Here is a 17,912-nt window from a genome sequence, read left to right as displayed (position 1 = left end):
TGAACTGAGTTATCTTCCTCTGACTAGACATGCACTTTGTATAGCACTACTGCACAAAGAAGATGATCCTCCAGAACACAGCATACTTTTGAAATTACCGTGAGCTTCAAATCACTGATTTGAGGGACTTGCTGAAAATCAATACGTGCATTAGCAATACAAAGAGGAACAGTACATGCTATCTCAGCCTTCCATCACTGCAGCTTGCAGATAATCTCAGTCTGCCTGTATAGCAATGTTCTCGTTGTACTGTTTGCCAGATATTATCTAAAGCTGGAAAAAGTGTTCAGTCATAGATAAAAGATTAATGGTTACTCTACCATGGAACACAGTGTACAAACATTGTACCTGCTATCCCATATACTGTGCAAAATGAGTGGCTTTTGTTAATATACTATGGAGCATGATGGTAATACCATCTATCATCTCTGCTCTTTAATGCCTAGGTAGGCACGCTGCCTAAGTTTAATGTGACCTTTGTAAGTCAGAGACAAATCTGTTGCTTCATATTTTCCTTGAAGCCAGATAAACGCAAGTGATTCTACTTTGCAAGTTGCCACAGCCCACTGATTTCCTGCTGTAATGCTATCAGGAAATGGAACTAGGAGATTAGAATTCCATGACATGGGTTCTGTTATCGGAAAGTACAACTGTGATACACTCACTAAATATGATATGTGTCTTTTCAAAATATTTAATTAAAAATATTAGTTAGATTGATAAATGTGTGGGCTGAAGTTTATGATACAGGGGACAGTTTTTCACATTTCTGCTCACTGCTTTTGGTAGATCATAAACAAAGAGGATCAGGTTAGGCACCTAGGTGTCCCTCACGTATGGTGCCTGTGAGATGCAATGTGTTTAGTCAGTGGGACTGGCTGTTGAAGAATTTTCACAGTGTTTGTATTAATTTGAAATTTGAAACTTGATATGGGGGCAATTACACTACCTTCATACTGTCCATACCAGTAACTTAAACTGGTAGAACATATATTCTAAAACTCTGATTTTACGAAGAAATGAAGCTCTGAGTATGTAATCCAACCACTGCTCTCTACTGCAAGTTCTTCTTTGAGAGCCTAGTATTAGGTGCATGATTGGGAACCTCGGAACATGTTGCATTTCATACTAATCAGAACAATCCGTAGTAAGCCCTGAGAAAGTATTCCAGTGTATAAGGATGAGTAAAATAATATTAGCAAGGGAAAGTGGAAACGTATGCTCTATGATGATTGAAATACTCCATAAACACAAATTTTTAGGCTCTATCCGTATGTTGTCAGCTTGGATAGGATACACTATTCAGAATGGAAGAATGGTGGCACTGTGCGGGATTATCTCATCTGACTTTGGCTACCTTAAAGTTAGGCATCTTCTCAAAGGCAGTTGTGCAGGCTCTTTGTAGTCAGCTAAAAAGGACAGACACTTCAAGAGCTGCCTGAGAAAAATGGGTGAGAGAATCCTTGCTACAGTGGCAGCTTCACTGGAATAATGAGGTGTCTAAAAAGATTAACCAATAATAATAGTTTTGCATGTGTTACTGCTTGTGCTAGAAATTGTGCTTTTAGGAATCAAATTCTCATAAAAAGCAACTCAGACATTTAAATGTAACAAATATCTTAACCAATAACAGTGGAATAAACATGAATACTCTATCAAATAGTCCTTTTACAATTCAACTCCATAGCTAGCAGATGTTAAAAGAGTCTATTCCGATTATTTTTTTTTTATTGTGGAGTTATACGCTGGAAGTAAAAAGAAGTTTCCCTCTGTTGCAATGCATGCTCAGCACATACCAGACACTGGATTCTTCGCCACTATTTGGGCTGACCTGTACAGTAGTTAGTTTTGCAGATGATGGAATAGCTGATACTTCTGTAACTTGTCTTACTCCTTACTTACCTCCCCAGTAAAATATTCTAGAAGAAAATTTTTCAAAAATGAAAAATCTGAAAAAATACAATGGAAATCCCAGAAAATTCCAATTCCAGTGTCCTAGTAAGTGGAGAGCTCTCTCTGTCATCAAAATGCCTTTTTCTGCAAAACTGGAGTTTTTAGAATAAAGTCAAGTTATGCACTACGGGAATAATAAATGTTTACAACACAGCTGCTGAAATGCTAAGCATGACAGAAATACACAGAAGAGCCGGGGACACCTGCCATGGGCTCCTGCATGTTGCCACAACAAGGCACTCTGCTGAGTTGCCAGGAGCCCAGGATGGAGTGGTCAATGAGAAGGGAAAGCTGGGGATGGGAAGCTGCTTAGATTAAGGATGCCTGAGGAATGGCATCCCTGCCTGCATGGAGCCACAGCTGAGACCCAGAGGGTCTCTCTCTCTCACTGTTTTGTGGAACTGATTGCTCATATGCAGTGACTAAACCTCTCATCTTGGCATCCAGCTCTACTGGATGCTCTCAGCATTTTGCCAGCTGTGAGAAGGGTGTGCCTGTGTCTATCAGCCCCATTCCCTGTGGTCAAAAGTGTCATAGTAGCTAAATCCAAAAGGATCAGTAAGAACAAACTGATCTGCTTACCCTTCCCCTGCATGGGGGACTTGTCCTGATTACCTTATTTCTTCAAAAATATGTTGTAAGAAAAACAAAATCTTTCACAAACTGTGCTGGAAGTTTTTGAAGGGCACTAGAAGAGCACTAGAAGAGAGCAAGGTAACTCACTCCTACGTATTCCTTCTCTCAGAGCCACATGAAGAGTTACAAGTAATGGGTCTAGAAAACGGATCCAAAGTGCAGAACTGAGAGGAGCTTTGCTAAAAGCAGCCTCAGATTGTGGACTCAGCTTCTTCTCCTAACCACTGTATGTTGCCGAGGAGAAAAGGGAGTGAAAACAAAACCAGAAGGTAATGCTCTCACAATGTAACTCATCCATCCAGCTGTGCTGCCATACATGGCTGCACCAAATTCATCCTGATCGCAGGCACAGTGTGGAGGCAGGGAGCTGGGCAAAACACAGTGCTCTGCCTCAGACCCAACAGGCTGTGCTCAACACAGGGCGCCAGTCCATCTGGTATGGATTGCCATTGCATCCACAATATATTTCCTTTCTGTTTTATTAGCAAGAGTATTACCTGCATGAATTACATACTATATATTCCCATCAAATTCGATTTTTTCAACTCTTAGAAATTTCAGTGTGACTTGAAGACATTTAATAGGGATTATACCAGATATCATCCTGCGTCGAATATGAGTATGGAGTACTATTCAGGGGAAAATGTGCATGATGTCTGATTCAGGAGTACAAAATCCAGCACTGTCCAGGGCTTCAGTCAGGAGCAGATGAGACAACGAATGTCCTGCTGGCACAGAAGTTAAACCAGTAGGTCTCTGTATGTTGAAACGATTTGTTTTTATGCATGTGCTGGTCAGTGTGAGAAAGACTGCTGTAAAAGGCAATTTGTTTACTGAAGAAATAAATAGCTTGTAGAGAGGAATTTATATTAATTAGCTGTCAGATATACCCTTCTTTTCACAGGACAGAGCTTTGTCAGGTGGGAAAAGAAATGTTGGAAGCCCAAGTTAGTGGAGCAAGCTGGATTATCACTGCGGTCCTTTGTCTTCTCAAAACACAAATTTCTATCTAGTATGAGCTGACATATATTCAGTGAAATAAGTGGAATTACATTTGGTTGAATTAGTGGTGAAGTTGTACAAAATGAACTGAGCACTGAGCATGTTAAAGCTCTCTTTCCTTGTCATTCTGCTTCTGTGCCATTTTCTCCAGATTATTATTCCTCCTGATTTATACCCTCTAACAACTTCTTGGCTCCAGTACTGAATGCTGTTGGGGTATAGGTACAACAAGCTATTATGCAGCACTCAGGTGCAGAGGAAAGGAAGATGTGATCCTAGGTTACCAGATAATTGACTTTTTCAGTTACAAATGACATGCACCAAAGTGCTTAAAGAAAGCTGAATGCTACCATTTTATTCCAGGACTCAAGGCTATGCGTGGCCCCATACAGAAATCATGTAGACTTCTGGGGAGTTAATAGACAGCTGTTCTGCGGATATCAGGACATCACTAAGTGGCACAACGGGAAATACTTCTTTCAGAAGCCCATGGGCTTACTACTTGCAGGCCTCAAATATATGCTGAAGTGGTCTAATGTCACAGCGCCTTAATGAGAAGGAAGTCTGACAGACACTGTGGTTTTCATCTTATAAAATCAATGTTCTTTGGGATGAATTTTCTGTTTCTCAGCAGAAAATTTGGCCATACCCAACAGACATAAGGTTAGCGAACACAGTAAAGACTTGTGACACGAACTTGGTAAGCTTTTCTCAGGACAGCTGAACCTGTGGTTTTGGCCACCTCTGAGTGGCAGCCAGTTTCATTAGCAACTGAAAGATTTCCTCTCCTTCCCGCAGCTTCTTGTCTTCCTCGTACTTTGTTTAGGTCCTGCATGACAGTCAAGCACCTGTATAGGCAGGCTTTGTACTGGCTTTACTGCAGCTGTAGTACACGTGGGGTACCCGGCACACATTATAGGAAAGCAGTTCTGGCTCCACCAGGAGATGCAGAGTTGCCTCAGAGGCACAGAAATGCTGCCAGGCAGCGGGGACATCAGCCTAGACGCAGGTGCATGTGCCACCTGGGAGCAGAGGGATGTGCCAAGGGAAAACGCTGACTCTGGGGGACTGTATGTATTGCTCCTGCACAGGAATGCAGATAGATCAGCAGGAAATTGCTGAAGGAGGATTCTGTGGCTTTTTACAGATAACAGAAAGACTAAAAAAATCTCAAACCAGAAAGCTTTTAAGCACAGTGGAAGGAAAAACTGGAGTACACACACAGCATGGGCCAGGCTTTGCAGCACACATTGGTACCTTAAGGAGCCCTTTGCAATTAGTCCAACGAGTCACAGTCCTCAACTTTAATAGACATTAATAAGCAGAGAGAGGTGCTTCAAGGATGGCTTGAAGTGTTACTTTGAAGAGTGTCACTGGAATTGAGTGATTAGTGCAGAACAAGTTGCTGGAGACAGGCAGGCAAAAATCTGCGAAAAGGTGATTTGCGCAGCAGCTGGAGGGTTGGGTCCGTAACCAGACCTGCTCATGATGGGGTGGGGACCTGGGAGCAGTGGGAGGCTGTTGTGCTGTCTTCCACCTGCTTTTACAGGAACATATGGAGTATTCATAAATCAGGATGGTGCCTTTTTTTTTTTTCCCTGTGAAAAATACAGAACTGGGGAAAGCAGAGGACTTGTGGTAAATTGCTCTATTCACCAGAGGGACTGGTAGCATTTGGGGATGATACCATGAACAAAATGCAGGCAGAAACAGAAGATTTCTTGACATTTCTGCAGTGAATGTAGAAAAAAGCACATGCAACCTCAGGATCCTGAGCCTTCAGCTCTCACCTGAGCACAAACACTTTTGGGACTTGTAGTTACAGCTGACTGAGAATACTGGGGCATCAAGCACTGCCAATAAGCAGTAAGTCCTGAAAGCTGAACACACAGCTCTGTCTTCCCTCAAACAATACCCCTTGTGGAGTTTTATTTGCATCTAATATTTCTTCACAACTATTCATCAAAATCTCTGCTCTTGATTTTTTCCCTTTTATTTATCTCTTTCAGCATTCTTAATTTACTTCTCTTTGCCCACAGAGGTGCTAGCATTTCTATGAAGAATCCAATGAACAACTGGAACTTTGAAAGAATATCACTTCTGTTCATCTTCCAAAAAATATTTTCCAATAAAACCAGAAGATTCTGATAGATACTTCATGCATATAAGAATACTTTTATAATTTTCCCTTGATAGAAAAATCTAGAATAAGGTATTAAAATATGTTGATATCATAACTAAGTTGTTAATATTTCCATATTTTCATAAAAAAGGTCCCATAAATCCAGCAGCTATGTTTACGTCAATATAGCACATAAAATATTATACAAATGAAAATACATAAGTTAGGCAACTCGAAGACTTTACATATTTTCATTTCAAACAAACTCTGAGATTTCATACTTCCATTCAAGGACATGAATATTCCTTTCAAAGATAAGGTGATAAAATTAAGTACCGTACCAGTTGGGTCAAAGTCTGGAAAATAATCTGGGCAGTTCTGAGCAGTGATTCTGCCAGCAGGAGTGTCATCCCAACACAACCAGCCATCCCATGTTCGGTTGCAGAACAGACCTGGATGTTGAAGAGGAATTCAGTAGTCAATTCAGCAGTCAATCCTGAGCCCATTCTGTTCTGACCTCTCAAGGAATATTGCTATCTGCAGACAATAAAGTGGTTTTGCAATATAAGCACCTGTTATTGCTACACTTGGAGTGGCATTCAGTTAGTAGAAAGTGCTTGGTTTTGCCAACCAGATGATAGTGGTTTTAATGTTACCAGAAACTACTATTTTAAAGCCCACTGAATGGAGCTTTGAGTGTAGGGTCTGAACCTACACATTCTTGTTCTTGACAGTTGTAGCAGACAGGACCCTGTAAGTTCTCTTCTGCAGAGGTAGCACTCCTGGCACTGTGTGCCTTGCAGGGATTGTCCCCAGACACACGAAAGACAAAGTGGATGAAAGAGGGAGGCAGAATACTGCTCTTTCTTGCTCCCCATTACAGAGATGTCATACAATGGGGTCTGCAGAAATTGCACTATGAGACTGCTTGCGAAAACACAGCTTTCTTGCTCACAGTGGATTCATGCAAATAGCACATCAGGACCAAAAAAAGATAATTCTTGGTTATTTTTCATGCAAAATCAGTTTTCATTGGGGAAAACATATTAACTAACATGAGTGACAGGTTAAAAAAGGACATACAGTGAGAAGACATACTTTGCCATTTTTTGCTCTGGTCCCAGAGAATTTTCAGAATAGCTGCTATCACCATGTAGGTTGTTTCTGACAGACTTACTTAGAAGGTATTTAATACCCTTGTTCACTTTATTAGCAAGCTTAGTATCAGCTGTTTGCTATCTTTCAGGCATTATCTGTCTTTGAGATACATTTGAAAGACTTTTAGAAATTGTTTTGTAATACCAAAGAAGAGCAAAAAATGTTTGCAACTTGTATCTGAAAGACACAGCAGAATGAAGCTGATAGGGATTTCAGGCTTTAATTTTAAATCCTTTGTCTTGCCTTATAAAGCAAGGTATACAATGTGGAAAGTGTCTTTCAAGGTCAGGGATAGGATATATACATACATATGCCCATAAGTATAGATACACATACACCAACATACACACATATATATATATGTTTTTGAACTCCTGAAACAACTCAGACAGTCTAAATAATAAACCATAAAAGGCAGATGTGAACAACGTTGCTGAATCACTGACCAGAACAATTACATTTCTGGGGGAGTGTGGGAACACTGTGCAGGACTGTCAGGCACTCCCTTGTGCTTGAACTGTACATTTCATTACTCCACTGTGGTTTAAACTCATCAATTCTACCTTGAAATGGGCAGGTATACTCAGTAGATGCCTTCAGCTCATATCTTGGGCTTTTCTTCTCTGGAGACACTCCAACAGTTGTCCTTTGCACTAAGGGAATTAACCATCTCATACAATCCTCCCTTTCAAATTATCAGCTAAGAGATCTAGGCATTTGCTCACTTCCATCTGTTTGTGACATACATTTAATATTTATGAAATATACATGTTGGAGAACTGATGAGGATCCTGTAATTGAGTTGTGACTCAGAGAAACAAATCCACAGTGAAAAACACAACTTCAGTAGCACTGGCCTTTTTCTCTGTTCACTTATTATCTTCAGTCTGAGTTACAAATGCATTAAATGCACGTTGCTATGAACACAACACTCCCCAGTGGCTCCGTTGAAACCCAGCTGTCAGCTGAAGGAGAGCAGAAACTGCTGAGCTGTGTCAGATGGCTGCTGGTCTGCTGCTGCTGTCCTCCTGGACAGTCCTGCCCAGGAGAAACCACCAGGATGACATCATATGAAACAAGAATCACTTCATGCTGGGCAAACACTTCAGCCCTTTGCAACAAATTACATGTGCAAGGGGTAAAAAATCAAAAAAAGAAAAGAAAGAAAGGGAATAGATGAGAACTATCAATTAATGCAAAAATTACATTTTATAGAAATGGAGACTAAACGAGTAATGTGTGCAGAGAATAGCACAGCAGCTAAAGGCTTGTTTATGTCTGAAACATGACAGTTTTTATTGCTCCTTTTAAATACTTCCATGTTGGTTTTTTGTTTGTTTGTTTGTTTCTCCCATTATTGGCCTAATTGAAAACTTATTTGAATCAAAGGGTTCTACATTGTACATTTCTACATTCATTCCAAAACAATTCTGCATCAAGGCCTGAATATCTTAACATCTAGTCACTGACTCTTACAGACAGCAATAAAATCTGATGAAGAGTTACAGAAATGCCTTTGTGCTTATACTGAAGAAAACCTCACCAACATATTATCTCCACTTCATTTACTGCGTTGTTTGATTTTTTTTTCTAATATAACTTCTCTTAAACAGTGCCCCCAGTCCCTGTGTTCTTAGGGACATGGGCTAGTGGGCAGCGTGGTGATGGGTTGACAGTCAATCTCAGACGTCTTTTCCACCCTTATTGATTCAATGATTCTATGACTTTATGATTCTTTACTTGCACAAATTTCCACTATGCCTCGAATATTTTTTCTTTAGCTTCCTCATAGCTTCTTCCTTATTTTTTATTAAAGAAATGACCAAAAGAAAACCCTCAGTCCCAGCCTTATAGGCTTCTTCATTCACTGCATGCCATTGTTGCAACACTATTGTTTGTCATTTCTTTTTCCTTTTTATTAATCTTAACATGTGTCTCCTATTCAGTAATGATCTGTTTTCAGTGCTTTATAAACCTCTTTTTACTAATGTTACTGTTGAATACAGAAGACCAGGAGCACTTATGCTGATACACAGCATGACAGTTCTCAATTCAGGACAGACAGAAAGGCAAAACAAATGAGCAAGACTGGCATTTATATTTAAGATATTACTGTTCACAGTCACATCTTTGTGTAATAGTACCAAAAAATACTGCACTGACAGTTCTGGCAAACTTAACTGTCTAAGGAAGAGAACAGAAATTCAAGCAGCAAAGCCCTGAGCCAGCAATGCACTTCACCTACATGACACAGGTACCATCTGCATGGAAAGGGAGGAATAGCTGCTCATTCCCTGGGCTCACTCTAGCCTTTCTTCTTTCTTAGCATCTCAGAGGACAGTAAGTTAGTGTGAATCTGACTGCTGCTTACCGGAAGGCAGCTGCATCCCAAAGAAAAATATAGGTTAGTATAGAGAACAAAATGCTTCTTTGTAGTGATATACACAAGCATGGTAATATACAAACAGAACTTTTTTATCTTCTTTACCTTTTTTCCTATATGGAGGAGCTCTGTTCATCCTCTCATAGCATTTGAACTGCGAATCTATTATCTTCTGTCGTATGACTGAATTTTCAGTTACTACAGGCTCTAATGTAGGATCAGTATAATTTACAGTAGCAGTAAGACTTGGAACCACTCTCTGTACAGAAAGGAAAAACTGTTAGTGACACTGAATAAACCAGCAAGATAAAAAAAAATTACAAAAGGTCAGAAATCTTCATTACGCATTCCTCAAAGGCCTTTTACTTGCGTATTTTGCATTATGATAGACCTTATTACTTTCAAAGTAAGTGCTGAATTTCAGCTAAGTTTACTTCACTATAAACTCAGGATTTTAACCTAGCCCTTTTTCCTGGCAAAAGAAAGAACCATTGAATACTAGATAAAGTCTTTAAAATCTTTCCGTTTAGATTAGTGATCTGCAAAAAAAATTTGTACGTATCTGCACAATGTTGCACCCATGTACTTCTTCCCACTTGTGCTGATTTCTCTCTAGATTACCCAGTCAGTACCACAGGCTGGAAACCTTATTATTTCATGTTTTCTGCTTTCTGCTTTCAGCTCCTTCAACTTTCAGGGCCAGGGTAAAGGGTTTAAACCTCACAACCTGAGCTTAGTTCTTAATTAAGTGCCTAAGCAAAGTACCCCCAAATCTGAGAGTCTGAATGAAAAGTCCTCTTTGATCAAGTGGCCTTTTCTGAAGGATTCCACTCTGAGCTGCCTGAAGGGCACACAGAAGTACCACTGCCTATGGAAGGCCAAGAGCTCAGGCAGAAAGGTCAGTTGTTCTCTTTCCATCCACCCCTCTGTTGCACAGCCTCTGTGAGTCAGGGAGAAAATGAGTGTATGGAGCTCCAGTTAAAGCTCTTTTGCCTTAATTCTGTATCAGGACACTTCTCTGTGGGAAGGTGATAGGAAAGGGTTATTTCTTCTGATTCCCCAAGTAAAAGCAATATGACTATGGCACTTTCTTTGCATGACTATTTTTTTTTTACCTGCAAAGCTATACTTAAGCCATTGCAAGTACATACAGAGTTATTTAAAGTCTACTTCAAAACTGAGAACTCCCATAAGCCTTGAAGTTCTTGGGGATCTTTCTTCTTCAAAGCCTGCATTTCTCTAGACAAGCCATACAGGTAATGTTACTAGCATTAATACTTTTAACAGTATTCTCTCCATAGTAAAGAGTAAGTTTAGGACTTTTAGGAGCATGCTTCAGATTATATTGATCACCTCCCATGCACATTCGAGCCTATGAGATTCACATTAACACTAAATGCTTGTTCAAAGATTGGTAAGCAGGCGTTTAGAGCTGTACAATCAAAAACCATGACAGGTTTGAAAGTTCAAACATGAAGTGAATTTTTAAATTACTCTTTCCCTTTTTTCTTACTGCACATTGCAAACAGCTGTATCTCATTAACACTTTGCTTTCTTTTCCATTTGCACAGACAGAGCAGCTCATTAAAATACATAGCAAAACAGAGTATGTGAAAATATGTCATTACTTTATGTAGATATGTCTGTGCTGAAACATCTCAGTTTCATCTTTTTATATCATCTTCTTCTACCTAACCAATTTTTTTTCTAATTTAATTGCTTTTTCCCAATTTAATCTAATCCTTTTTCCTGCTGAGATTTTATTTTTGAACTTCATATAGCTACTATTTGAAGACTGGAATACACTGAAGGCACTTAATCTCACTGCACGTAACATGAAATTTGAACTTGAAATAAAATGACAGAAAAAAGATGAAAGATATTTTTGGTAGATATAACTCTATATGAATTTTGTGTGTAAATATATATATATACATGCATGAATAGATATGCATGGACAGTGAAGGCATTTGGAAGATTTCATCTGGCCACTTAAACGAAAAAATTAAGCTTCTAAAAGGCCAGAATAGAAAATACAGAAGCAAACCCCACTATATTTGGGTTCCCTCCTTTATGAAAAGATTAAAGAAGTAGATGGTGTCCAAGGGGATCATTTAAAAAGCAAACCAGCAATGTTGCAGATATCACGGGAAAAAAAAAAACAGATGAAGTTTTCCAGCAGTCTTCAGGTCTGTTTTTGCCCTTCCTGTCTGTGTACCACCACAGGCTTCAGTACTTCCCTGAAGTGATTCATAGAAACTCCAGATTTATTTTTTCCCCATTCTTATTTTGAATAATACCTCAGTTCCAAGCTGTTTGCATTTGAGAGAGGAACAGCAGAGTCAAAGACAAGCTGGGGATTCCCATATCACTGCCTCTTCTCTCAACAATTCCTCTGTCACTGGGGGCCAATCTGGGAAAGCACTCATGTTTTGAAAGCATAACCATCTGATAATGCTTGGAAACCATCACCACTTTTCTTTCACTTGAAACAATGTTTTTATTTGACTTTTGTTTTGTTTTGGAAGGAGATGGTCTGCTCTTCATCTTGTTTGACCAAACAAGACCACTTCACACTAACAGTACAACCAGAAAGACTGAAGTTGCTGATCATAAATTGCAGTTTCTCTTGCTTTATCTGTACAGGGTAAAGCACAACAGAACTGTATGATAATTGGCAAATGCCAGATACACAGATAGAAACTGTAAATACTTTTTAAGTGCATTGAAACATCCTTCCCTTCTTTTAAGTTGTTTTGGTTCATTATTATCCACCATTCTTGAAAGGACAGACTTTTCCCAAGATTGCACAGTACAAAAACATATAAACTGAAATTAAAAGAGATGCCATCAGAAAAGAAACGCTCCATTCCTGTCTTTCAACAGGTGAAGATGTAACAGTTTGTAACCAGGGTTGAAATTTTTGGGGATGAGATACAACAGAGCAAAAAACACCTTTCTCTTCAAAGTCAGTTTCATAACTTGCTGCATGTAAGGGATGAATCTACTTCCTGAAGTAGACAGCTCTTATTAGGTATAGATTAATAATACTTGGAAGCAGAGTTCCTGTGGTGGTAGATAGGATGAATGTTTTGGATTGTGCACTAAATTATTTAAAGTGCACAAACTTGTAACCATTCTGCTACCTTTGAGTAAGGCAATCATGCTACAGTTGAAATTGTGAGAAAAATCCCTATTACCCACATTTGGTCCAGGAATTCACTTAGAGAGACTAAAAAGATAGATGAGAATATGTCAGAAAAGCTCAATGAAAATAGTTTCTTCATCAGGGGAAATAATTTAATGGCCAACAGTAAAAATAAAGCAACTTCGGATAAAGACTGGAATATTAATGTTAGGTTACATCAGTCTCTTACATTTATCTCATTTTTTACTTACGAAATCTGAAGAATCAGATTTTGAGTTAGTCACACACACATTTCCAGGCACCTTTGATGTAATTGTAAAAGCTTGAATGTGAAATCAAATTACAGAGTTATGCGTAGGTGTGTTACTGGTATTGTTCATCTGCGATGTGCCTAAAATACACACACTCTTCCATTTGATTACTCATTTCTTTTTGCCTGGGTTTGAAAAGCCAGCCATGGAATTTTGAACAATATTTTATTCTGCCTTGAAACAAACGATCATTTCTGCTGACTAACAATAAATAAATCTGATGGCTTGAAAGAGGGTGAGCAATTAAACCTCTGTTTACTACCACACACAAAAGAATTGTGCATCCACCAACATTCTGATACGTGGAGCCTAGTGCCTGCTCACCCCAAAGCCATGGGCAGAACTCCCACTCAGTTCAGTGGGACGGTGATCCGGCCACATACTGGGGATCAATCATACAAAGATCTTACCACAGTTTGATGTTGGATATCATTATTAACTTATTCTTTCTGTGCTCCTTACCTTTAGGATGAGGAAAAGGCAAATGAGCAGAAAGAAATCTCTAGGTTGCTATGCTGTTATCAAAGGTAGAAGAGGCCTGGGCATGGCTACATGTGGGGAAAGCTTCACCTGAATAGTGCCTATGGTATGGAATAAATGTTGGATGCTTGGAGTCCATTACTGCAAGTTAAAAACCCTTCCCATCTATCCATCAGTTACTTCAGATGGAAGTATAAATGATGTTGATACAATAAAGGAATGGTTCATCCATTTACAAATATTCTTTATTAAAGAGAAATCAGTATTTCACAACTTAATAAGCAGGATGTGTCGACAGCCTGAAAATGATTGTTTATGATTTCTTCAGAAGAAAAATGCTTAAGTGATGTCCCATGCAGCAGTTTAGCAGCCGTACATATGATGTCACTCCTAAAAGTCCAAGTAAATGACGTCATACATACGACCACCAAGCCACCACGTGACAAATGACTGTCATAAGAAAATGAATTATCATAACAAAGAAAAAGAATAGGCTGCTGGGAATGCTGAAGTTCACTTTAAACCTAGAATGGACAAAGTAATCTAGAGAAACAACTTGGATTTGTTATTAAACTATATTAAGGTTAGTAAATAGTGCACCAGTTTCTGTGAGACAGACACCTGCTATTAACCTCTACTAGACTATGCCTATTTCTGAAACACAAAATCCAAATAAAGCAAGCATAAAATTCACCTTTTTTTCCACAAAATACTGGATGCGATGAACAGGCATTCCCAAATACTTTTCTTCCACCATCAAGGAGCTAGACTAAACATGACTTTTGAAAATAAAGTATCTGCAGCTTTCTTTCCTTTTGATTTTCCCCCAGATCTTCTGTTGAGCTCAGTCAAAATGTATTTCAGAATCTGGATGCTACGACTGCTTATTATTGATTTTGATAGCTCAAGAATATATTTGATGCATTTCTTTTAAAACTGCTCAGTTTAGTCACCTCTTAGTGGGTGACTTAACTCTTGTTCCTTGACACACCACATCTTCAAGCAAGAGCTCAGCATGACTCAGCCTCATTGCAGAGCTCCTGTTGTACCTTGATTGTGTTTGAGAGACTTTTCACAGCCACCAGTGTCAGAACAGAGAAGAAAACCACTGTGATGCCTTAGGAAGGTCATTAACAGAAGGTACTCAGTAAACATAACGATGATTGCTTATTCATTACAAAGGTACTTAGAAACAGCAGACAACAACTTCTTGGGGGAAATACCTCAACATGACATGTTTTACTGAACCATTGAATATTAAAAATTTCCCGTATTCAATTGCTGTTGAAGCAGGATGAAAACATCTCATAATTATATCCCATATAACTTACATTGCAGATTTTGGAGGCTATGTAGACGAGCAAAAGATTATCACCCACAGTAGATGAAGACAAGGCACTTTGAATGGAAAGCAACTTGTAACCCTCTCTTATAGTTCTTTTCCATTGCTGCAGTCAGTACTTGCTCACATGAGGAAGCTTTACTCTCAGGACAGCCTGATGCAGACTGTGAGCATAGAGCAAGGCTGCAGAATGCTTCAGGGATTTTGAATGCAGCTCTAATTAATCACCTTGCAAGAGACCTCTTTAGAGCAATCAGCTGCATGGCAACAATCTTATTATGTTAAAAAGCAAAAATGGAGACAAAGATGTCTGGCTCACCCTGAAACCTTTGGTGAATGCAATCCCTTTCCTTCCTGAAAAGTTGCATGCAGATAGTGCCTGAAATGCTCAAAATAATCTACAGTAAGTCTTTATCATCAGCATTGTACCTCCCCAAATATTCATTACATGAGAAGAGCTCTGGAATTTGCAAGTCCTTACAGCTTGAAGCAACTCACACAAAGGAAAATACACCTTTCCCTCTGCTTTGTCAGCACCTCTCCTGGCCCCCCAAAGGCCAGTACCTTCTCTACACCAGATGTTAGAGGAACCACTGTTTAAGCAGGAAAGCCTTATGCAGAACAGGAGCAGGCTATGGCCCCCCTGTGCAGTGTATCACACCTGTAGCTGTGGGGGACAGCCGGCTGTGGCACCTCACTGCTGTGTATCACTGTGGCAAGAGTGAGATGCTTGCACAATGAGCCATGCCCTCCTCACAGTAGTAAACATATTTCTAAGTGGCTTCTGGAGACTCAAACCTACTATAGTTGTGTTCCAATATATGCCAGTTTTTGTACTTAACTAAATCACACTCAGGTTTTCACATGATTAATTTTCCATGTTTTATGAACTGAAATTATTCACAAGCCTTTCAGGATCTGACACAGTATATCAGACTGTGAATAGCTCAGTGATTGAGATTTGGTAACAATTTGACAGGTCTGGACTTAATAAACTGTACAATTTGGTTTTTTTACTCAAAATGAAATTGTTTTAAAATATAGTCTTGGTCAAAGGGATTTAATTGAATAATGGTGTGGTCTGAAGCTGCAGCATTTGTTTTGTCCTTACTGAGCACTCTGTGGTTGGCTCAGGACAACAAAATTGCAATATATGAGCAAAAACTACTCCATCCGTCCTCATTTACAGGGCAAGAGCAAATTACCATCTGCAGGCACAAAAGGAGAATTTTTACTTGACAAAATGAGGTAGAAAATACAATTCTCTTATCTCAATGTCCTGCAAAATTGATCAGTCACACAGGAAAAAGACCCAATCTTGTTTCCTCCTCCCTCTCATTTTCAGCTGTCTGATCTCCCTGGACACACTGTTCCAATGCTCACCCTTCTTGTGGAGAAAAATGTGCATGTAGGAGATGGTCTAATTCTGCCAGCACATGGGGACTGAGGAACTTGAAACAAATTTCAGTTACACTCCGGGGTTCTCAGTAATTATTGAAAAATAGGCAGTATCAGGAATAAGGTGAAATATGAAACATTCCCTGAGAAGAACAATTAGAATTTCTAAAGGAATTCCCTCCGAATTGCAAAGGAATATCTGTTGATGGTGGAAGAATGGCTATTATTCTGCATCCAAAAGCAAGGGGAGCAGTCAGAGAGACAATAAGAAATGAGCTTTGCTTCTAATAATTGAGTCTTGGAGTCAGGTGCTTTAAACAGTTTGTGTTTAGTATTTTTTTAGTAATTTTAGTAATTACTATGGATCTATACACAAAGGAGTAGAGTGCTGGGTGGTCTATGTAGAAATGACACATTTTCTATCAGAAGGTACCAAAACCACTTGGGACAGGTCTGAAGGCTGGAAACTGTGGGGAGGAGGACCTATGGAGTACTTGTAATTGGGGTCTAGGACCAAGCATGCAAGGAGGGATATGGGACTGGCACTGGGAACCCAGGAGCAATTAGAAAATCTTGCAGAATGGGAATGGCCTTTCTGGAAGAGAAAGAAGAACACCCTTTCCTTATGACAGACCACAAATAAAATGTAAAAACTTGTATTTTTCCACCAACTTCAGGTGGAAAAATTTTTGGAAAGATGACCCTTGCCAAATATTTTTCATATTTGATTTAACAGCAGTGTTCTGGCAAGTACTATCAAGAAAATAGAGCTTGTTCACAGTCCACATCTACGACTGTGGCTTCTCCCTTACCAGAAGATAAATTGATTTAAGACGTGTCTAACAAGATAATAGTATGGCCACCACAGTGGAAAAAGATGGAATGCTGAGATTGGAGCAGTGAAAATGTAAGTAAATTTGTGCTTAAGTTACACATACAGAGACCTCTAGTGTAAAGATATGTAAAAGGAAGGAGATGCAGATTTTACTGCAGAGCTTCCTAAATAAGTCCTAGCCCTGGGCTACTGCTGTAAGGAGGACAGAACCAATGCTGCACATGTGATACTGTAGGTGAGAGATCTAATTTAGAGAGAGGATCAGCCAAATCTTTCAAGACTGTCCTCCAAATATATGCCGTAAGACAGAACACTCCAAACACTCAGTAAGGGCTGTTGACAATTTTAGTTAACAGAATATTTACAGTCCTGTCATTTGATTGTGGAAGAAAAATAATCTGGGACTGTTCTTCCAGTTGGCTTTGATTTCTTACAGGAAGACTTGCTGTTCTTTGCCAAGGCTCCTGTTATGTTATGCAGGTCAGTCGGGATTATTCAAGCACAGAAAATATCTGGTCTCAGATGGGTCCTTTGGCTTTGAGAGATCTCTTAACATGCATGATGTTCCAGCCAGCACAGTTCTACGTGCACCACTCGCAGGGCTATGTGTAACAGACACATAATGCCACAAAAACCAGTATACTCTGATACATATCAAGGCAGATTTTTGCCAAGCACAGGGATAACCATTCAAATCATTAACTAATTCTGGATTAATTATTTTTGAAACCAAGCTAGCAGAAAAATGTTGTCTCCTCTGTTCATTCTCTTTCTCTCCAGCTCATCTTTGTTTGAAGTCCCTGATACTGAAATATGAATTCAGTATTTTACCCAAGTAAGGCGTTCTTTGCTATTCTTTTGCATTCTTCATGATCTCATTTCATTGTTTTATTCCATCATTCTCTTACTGTTCTTGGCTTCCCTACCCTATTTTTTCTCCATGTTAATTTAAGTGGCAAACAGCACAGTGGGCAAGTTATGCTAGGCTGAAACAAACAAAACAGGGAGAGAGGTCTCTGCCATTCCCCAGAGTGTCCTATAGCCCCATTTCTACAATTTATAACCAGAAAGGGTGTGAGCTGATGGGGAGACACACAGCAACATTCCATATTCATTCCACATGAATGGAAGAAAAGCTGAGAAA

The 17,912-nt window shown here is 39.3% G+C and overlaps 1 protein-coding gene across 1 annotated transcript in view; it reads right to left on the bottom strand.

Annotated features, from left to right (window-relative positions):
* Positions 1-17,912, bottom strand: part of CALCR (calcitonin receptor) — a 131,535-nt gene that overhangs the window by 44,196 nt on the left and 69,427 nt on the right. The window contains exons 3-4 of the mRNA XM_042889340.1: positions 9,360-9,513; positions 6,055-6,165 (exon numbers count right to left, since the gene is read on the bottom strand). Of these exons, the coding sequence (XP_042745274.1) occupies positions 6,055-6,165; positions 9,360-9,513 (265 nt within the window). The remainder of the gene's footprint in view (positions 1-6,054; positions 6,166-9,359; positions 9,514-17,912) is intronic.

This window comes from Lagopus leucura, unplaced genomic scaffold (assembly GCF_019238085.1).
Source record: "Lagopus leucura isolate 7727_CA_CO unplaced genomic scaffold, USGS_WTPT01 Super-Scaffold_100157, whole genome shotgun sequence".
In the NCBI taxonomy this organism is placed as follows: Eukaryota; Metazoa; Chordata; class Aves; order Galliformes; family Phasianidae; genus Lagopus; species Lagopus leucura.
The sequence above is the reverse complement of the archived record's forward strand: the minus strand, read 5'-3'. Positions and strand labels throughout refer to the sequence as shown.